Source organism: Hipposideros armiger, unplaced genomic scaffold (assembly GCF_001890085.2).
Source record: "Hipposideros armiger isolate ML-2016 unplaced genomic scaffold, ASM189008v1 scaffold_825, whole genome shotgun sequence".
Taxonomy (NCBI): domain Eukaryota; kingdom Metazoa; phylum Chordata; class Mammalia; order Chiroptera; family Hipposideridae; genus Hipposideros; species Hipposideros armiger.
The window spans coordinates 317243-325231 of record NW_017732175.1 but is presented as its reverse complement, the minus strand read 5'-3'; the positions used below and the strand labels follow the sequence as shown (position 1 = coordinate 325231).

General features: G+C 38.7%; 1 protein-coding gene across 1 annotated transcript in view; it reads right to left on the bottom strand.

Annotated features, from left to right (window-relative positions):
* Positions 1-7989, bottom strand: part of LOC109374472 (thiamin pyrophosphokinase 1-like) — a gene marked incomplete at its 5' end in the record, with an annotated part of 140581 nt that overhangs the window by 81304 nt on the left and 51288 nt on the right. The window contains one exon of the mRNA XM_019629092.1: positions 1569-1680. Within this exon, the coding sequence (XP_019484637.1) occupies positions 1569-1680 (112 nt within the window). The remainder of the gene's footprint in view (positions 1-1568; positions 1681-7989) is intronic.

Genomic DNA, 7989 nt, shown 5'->3' with positions numbered 1-7989 from the left:
TCATCGCAGGTAGGAAGGTGAAGCCACAGGCCCCCTCCCAGAGTAAACTCCATTAGACAGAATTAGGGTGTACGCAGCACCGTGGGACACAGGGGGTCCGAGGGTGTTCTAAAGAGCCCTGGAGAACATTCTGAGCCCATAACTCGCTCCTATTACTGTAGCTAAAGGAAGCTGAGGCCACTGCCCGTATTGCCAGCCCTTTTCACTTTGCTCCGTGTCCTCTGGTCTTGGTGCCAGCCCTGAAAGTGAGGTCACCACCAGACCCAGGGGGAAGTTCACCACTTAGAGACTGGGTCCTTGGAAAGAATGGGAACTCTAAAAAGCACAGTTGTCTTAGGCTGGAATGTTTTCACAAAAGCTTCTCATGTCAATTTCAGCCCGCCAGCTTCCAAGCCTGTCACATAGCTCTGTGCACTGGAGGTCTGTTCTCACCATCCTTCCAAACTCGGGTGAATTCTCCAGACATGCGCTTCAAAACATCTCCGGTTTTTCCTAATTATTTCAGCAGAGGCTCATAGAATATTCTTTTAAAATATCTTTTTATCTTCAAATTATTTATTTCTTGAAATATTTATTTCCTTATGGGAACCTGAAAGTTTTACATGGTATAAAACAATGGCATGGCTCTGAAATTTACTTTTTACAACCTTGGAGGTATCGGCCCTTCAGGAGATAATCCCTTCAAATTCAAAGCTCTTTGATTAAATTACTGTTCTTCTTAAAGAAGCTGAATGTGATTTACAATAACCGGTGGTTTCTTCTGGAACCAGCATTTATTCCATTAACAGATCCACCTCATTTTTCTGTCCTTTTCAAACCAGAGATTTTCAGCTAGTTACTAAGTACTGGAAAACATTAAAATGTAATAAGAGCAGCTAATGATAAAATCTCAGAGGTATGACTAGGAAAAGAACTTGCTATGTTAGTTAGAATAGCTACCTCTCTCTTAAAGTAGGTCTCAAGTACACAACATCAGGAGGAAGGCTGCGGAAGAATTCTTAGAAATGACGCCAAAAGTACGATCCATAAAAGAAAAATATTTGAGTGCATCAAAATTAATGAATTTAGTTAATGAAATTTCAGAAAATGAAGAGATAAGCCAAAGACTCTGAAAACATATTTGCAAGTCATATATCTGAGAAAGGGCTTGTATCTGGAATATATATATATACATATATATATATATGAATCTTACAATTCAATCTAAAAAGAGAAATAGCACAACTAAAATATGGACAAATGATCTGAACAGACATTACTCCAAAGAAAATATACAAATGGCCCACAAGCATATGAAAAGATGTTCGATGTCATTAGTCATCAAGAAAAAGCAAATAAAATCCACAATGAGATAACACTTCATACCCACTAGGATGTGAATTTAAAAAGTAGATAATAACAAGTGCTGGTAAGGATATTAGTAACTGGAACAGTCATACATTTCAGTTCCTTGAAAGGTGAAACACAGACTTACCATGTGACCCAACATTTCCCCTCCTAGGTCGATATCACAGGTACATTTAAAAAAAGAAAGAAAACCTCTCTTTCCAGGGGAGGGTTTTACTCACTGAGATTCCACTTCAGGCCCGTTGTCGTCACCCGGTTGCAAGGCTGTCCAACAGGAATAAGGCCGCACCAATCCCCTTCCATTCCCGTGTCCACCTGCAACTTGTGCTTTCCCTGAAATAGAGGAGGAATGGTCATTAGGATAGGCAAAGGAAGAAGGGACGATAATGGGCATTGAAGACCTAGCCAGACACACCAGCTACCATCCCAGGAACTTCACGTGCTTTATCATATTGACAACCAATTTCTGTAGTACGTGCTGACTAATGCCAGGAACTTCCACTGGACTTAATCCCAGCGGCAATTTTACAAGGTAGTTTATTGTTCATTTTTACTTTTACATATGAGGAAATTGAAGCTTGCAGAGATGAAGTGTGTCTAGGACCACACAGATTACAAGGTGCAGGATCAGCATTGCTATGTACCTGGACCTGCCAATTCCCCAAAACTGGACTGATTGCACATGCTAAAGATGCAGAATTCTAGGGTCTGAACCAAACACTGGCGCAAGTGTAAAATAGAACACTGGCTCCTAAGTAAAATCTGTGCTTTATTTGAGAACTGGGCTTCTACATTTCAGCAGGCAATGTCAATCCTACTAGCAGTCAGCCTGCTTCCTATGTCCACGGCCTCTGAGATGCTCAGGGAAGTGCCTCTATCAGGAAACTGTTGGCCCTAAGGAACTAGTATGTTTCTCACATTCTGATTATGAGAACTTAGTAATTTACCATGTTTTCAATTTTTCCATTCATCAGAAGATTCAAGTTCAATGTAATGCTCAATCGAGGCCATGATACTTGTTTTTAGAAGGCTTGGAAACTCCTCTTCCATAAAGTACCGTATTTGCCGGCGTATAAGACGACTGGGCGTATAAGACGACCCCCTAACATTTCCACTCAAAATACAGAGTTTGTTATATACTCGCCATATAANTGTTAGACCTTTTCTGACATATAAATATGGAAGTGACATCATCAGACCTTTGTTCTAGGGCTGTTTTGCCATAACACATTACACATTTTTAAAAGACCGCAACAGCTTGTGATCCTTTAAACATCATAGGTGATTACAATATGGTTTGTTAAAAAATAATTTTTAAAGGGTAAAATTATGACTCACACAGATATAACATGAAAACAACAAAGATTTCATTTAAGTCATTAATTAATGAGAAAACCACTGATGCATAAAAAACTGGTTCGGAGAATACAAACAACAGACATATGTAAGCACAACCAGGAATGCTGAAATGGATTTTCTCACAGAGGGAAAATAGGCCATTTCTATAGGCTAATAATCCATTGCATTTTCACAAAGGAAAAGATCACCTGACTTTTAGGAACAGGGATCATGCACATTATGATCAGCACCTAACAGTTAACATCTAATTCCACAGAGTCGCCCAAATAATAAAAAGCAATGAAAGACTAAGTGTCCCGTGGAATCAGATAACCCTTCAAGGGACCTCTACACCAGGCCTAACAATCTACTCAAAGATGCCCAGTAACCTTTCTGTCCATAGCAAAGGCTCTTGCAATTTTTCATGACGAGTTTGAGTGGTATGTCTATGCACATAGTTTGATAATGATATTTCTGTGCTATTTGATCTACCATATTTTATCAGTTCTAACATATATATTTTCCCCGCATCACTGCCATTTTAATTAGTATTTTTTCTTGGCATGCATAAAATAATAATGCATCTTAGAACGGATGACATCTTAGATGTGATGAAATACAGTTATTTCACCAATTTATAAACACGAGAAAATGATTTGGGGGTGGGAAACTTCAGCTACATGTTCTGTGGGGAAAGACAAAGGCAAAACAAAAAAAGAGCCATTCTTATTATCACCTTTGATTTCTAAAGCACGTGTTTTATGGTTTTATGTAAAAAAAATCTGACAATATCTTTGATTAAATTCAAAGTAGGTCATTGATTATCAACAAATTAAGATACAAAAGACATTGTCCTTGAATAAGACAGCAAATATTGATATCACAGTTTCAGAGTGCTTTGTTTTAAGTCCTGGACTAGAAAAGCAATACTTAATTACAAAGACATCTAAATGTCTTGGCAATACCTCACACAGTTGTGGCACACGAGCTCACAAAATATTATAACCTATGTGGATACAGCTATTGTTGAGCCATGACAACTGATTCGAATCACTTGCTGAGTCATAATGGAGTGAGCCGTNTAGGAAAACTCCCTCCATATTCCAGTTAACACAGAGCACTGGCTTCTAACGACTACAACTTTAATCATTTATACTATAAAATGTAGCGTCTGTTACTGTACTGCATCTCTCAAATGGGCTCATGTAGTATCCTTAAAAAAACCCCCACAAAATTTCTTTCAAGATAAAGACCCTGTCTTTTATTTCTGGTGAATTTATAGCACATGGAAGGAACATATTAAGTGTCTAATAAATATCTGATTAATGGCTTAGAACAAAAGGAAACAGTATTGATAAAAAGAATATCAATATGCTTAGAAAAATATCAAAATTTGAGATGGGGGAGGGTCCAGTTGAACTAAAAGGGGCTGACGCCAAGAATTCTTTGTGTATTGGGTTGTCGGAAAAGTCATGACGTATTTTTTTCTATGTTTTTCATTGCAAAAATGCATCATGACTTTTCCTACAACCCAATAATGTCTGCTTAATTGCACATCAGGACAAAACCACACACAACCAATAATTATGAATATCCTGTCAATGGTATTCAAAATACACTCCGAGGTGTATGCGAATACAGAGCGTACATTTTATGTTTGTATGTAAAATGGGCATTATAGTACTGCCTCATTGGGTTATTTTAAGGGCTAAATGAGATTAAATTTATAAGGTGCCCAGGACAGGGCTTTAAACACTCATATCATACTCGCTGACTTACTTATCCGTCTCCCTCTATCAGGTCCCAAGCTTAATTTGAACACAAGGTTTCTTTCTACTCTTTTCTGCTTTTTATTTCATAAAAGCCTAGTCACTCTGTCCCAGTAATTTTTAAAGAAAAATAAATGTGATTACTCCTGATAATACTAATATGAAATATTAGCAGGAAGGGAGAAAAATAATTTTTTTTATTTGAACTTATGTTAAATCATGATAAGACTGTAAACTATCTTAAAGAGGAGAACTGTATCTCCATTTGCTATACAGAAGCTCTAGTTTTCAGTAAACTCTTTTTTTAAAGGGTCCCCTATTCTGAAATACTCCTTCTTTACAGGAGCACACCTCTCCAACTTTGTTCAATTTTAGAAACGTTCTAAGAACTCTTTCTGAGATCTCCTTCCTATCTGGTCAGCATATTCAAAATGCAGTTCTTAAAGTTAATTTTTGGGATTCTCAACATAACCTGAGCCTGGTACTACGGTAACACAAGGTTCTGTTTTTTTCTTTTCTTTTTGGTTCTCTTTTTTCAATGCAAACAAATACAGTAATTGAAATAAAATTCAATTCAGACTTTAAATCCACTGGACTTGTTTCTCAGATTTTCTCATATTGGTAAGGAGCTAATGGGAATTCCAGCCCTGCACTATGTATTTCTGCTTTCCTCCTGTGTTAACCACACCAACTTTCCTTCTATGAAAGGGCTGTATGCAGACTCTCCTATAATAGACAACCAGCTTCGCACAATTACCACCTGCAAAACATTCCCCTTACCTGACCCCTCCCTCTGTCAGGATGTCAATCCCCTGTGCACTTCTCTTTTCTCTTATCTCAGGAGCTGCAAGTCATTAGATCGGTGGTGGAGTGTGCAGGGTAAAGGTGAGGTAATTCGAGTAAAGAGAACTGCTGGAACAATCCTATCCATGATCACATCTAAATAAACTCCAGGAAGTCACTTCTGCTTGCTGAGGTGTAGTAGGGCTGATGTTCAGCCTGTTTAATGAAGTTGGGTGTCTAGTTTTGTTTTTCACTCCCATTCACGATGCTCATGGGATATTGTTAGTGTTGCTGAAAAAGCGGGAAGAACAAAAAACTTTGCATTTATTTATTTATTTCAAACCCCAGCATGACTATCAAACTTTATAAACCGGAGGAAATAATGAGAAAGTTCCAGTTAAAAAAAAAGGGACAGAAGTGAGGTGATTTTTCAATATCTGCTATGTTCTACTAATCCTCTGGGCACCCAAATTCTCCTAACAACCTTTGAGTGGCAGAGGTACTCAGACAGAGGCTAACCCAGTCCAGTCATTACTTTCCTCAGGATCACTTAGCCAGTAACTGGCAGATGTGGGATCTAAACCCACGTATGTCATGATGGTCAAGTCCACTTATTTTTACTCCATTGTCATGTTATTCTAGGCTTCTAACTTCAAAAGCCGGTCAGAACCATTTCATTCCTTTGCTTTTCCTCCCATGCTTGCATTTCGTTCCCTATATTCAATCTCCAAGGTAAGCTTTTGCAGGACCTTGTCCAAGGTTTATCATAAATAATAAAAATTTGAACAGTAAACGAATGAAGAAATGAATAACTACCTGCCTTGACCACATCCTCCTCTCTTCAACATTGGCCATTTGATTTACTTGTCCCCATTCATTTAATTGTTCTTTGCTAGAGACTGAATATAGGCAAGGTGCTGACAGGAATGTGTGGGACACTCATTTGTTTTCAAAGCACACTGGTTTTTCCAGAATTTCAGAAAGAATGGTTAAAGCAACATCAATGACTGGGCTAAGCTTAAGAAAATTCACACAGAAAAGTAGTTTTTAAAAGATTTGACTACTTTCAGTCAGGAACAAATAGGACAGTTTTGTTCCCTCCCCCATCCTATAAAATATGAATTAGAAGCAGTCGGATTAATATGCAGATGGTACAAGTTCCAAGACTCAGCACAGACATGACTGAATCCTTCATCCTCCCCGAGGCCTGCAGCCAGGCTGCCTGCCACTCTTGGGCTCCAAGCCACTGTTTTAAGTCTAGCCCCTTCTTGGAAGGTGAATATCCCAAGGAGAGATACCACACCTCATTCATTTTTATATCTCGAAAACTTTGCAAACATTGTACACAAAGTAGGAATGCAATAAATATTTATGAAAATGGGGGCATGATGCTAGCTGTTTGCATAGAACTACTCTCAACCTTCAATTCACATGCCTGCTACCACCTTACTATCTCAGTTTGTTAAAACTTCTAGAAAGACTTGTGTAAATTCACTGTCTCCAGTTCCTCTCCTGCAAGTCTCTTACATTCACTCCCATTAGCCTTTCCTCCCACCTTTTTTCCCAGTTGGCTTTCATCAAGAGAACCAATGGCCTCCCAACTGCTATACCCAACGGTTAGTGATCAGTCCTCAACTCACTTGACCTCTCAGCAGAATTTGCACTGGCGTGTCCTCTCTCCTTGACATACGGTCTTTACTTTGCTTCCAGACCACCACGCTCTTGGTTTTTCCTCTTTGCCCACAGTTTCCCTTGCTGTCCCTCCCCTTCTCTCCAAACTCCTCCAGTGGGACTGCCTCAGGGCTCATCCCTTAGCCTCAGCTGGAGCCTTCTCCCTCATCCACCTACATTTATGCCCTTGGTGACCTCAATCATCCAGATCTTGGAGAATTCCCAACTTTGTATCTCCAGCCTAGACTTCTCTCCCTCAATCTACTCTTGAATATCCAAGTGCCCATTTGACAAATCATATCCTGATCTTTTACCTCAAACCCAACCCATTCACAGCTTTTGATCTGAGTTGATATTTACCCCATCCTTCCAACTGCTTAGGCAAAAGTTCTTTTTATATATATATCCTATTTACTCTATAGTCTAAACATATCCAAATTCCTACCACTTCTCACAATTTCCTTTACTACCACGCTATCCAAGTCACCATATCAAGACCTCCCCTTGTCTCACCAGAGTCTATTCTCAACTCAGCAGTCAAAGTGATTCTTTTAGAAAATAAGTCATATGGTAATTCTATTTTTAATTTTTTGAGGAATCTCCACACTGCCTTCCATAGTGGCTGCACCAATCTGTACTCTCCAAAATAGAATTACCATATGACCTAGCAATCTCTCTCTTGGGTATCTACCCAAAAAATCTGAAAACATTTATCCATAAAGATATATGTGCTCCAATGTTCATTGCAGCTTCATTTATGGTGGCCGAGACATGGAAACAACCAAATCGTCCTTCGATAGATGAATGGATAAAGAAGAAGTGGTATATATATATACAATGGAATACTATTCTGCCATAAGAAAAGATGAAATAGTGCCATTCGTGACAACATAGATGGATCTTGAGATTATAATGCTAAGCGAAATAAGTCAGACAGAGAAAGTAGAGAACCATATGATTTCACTGATATGTGAGCTATAAAACTGAAAACAACAAAAGAACAAGAAAAACAAATAAAGAAACAAAAACTCATAGACACAGACAATAGTTTAGTGGTTGCCAGAGGGTAAGGGGGGAGGGG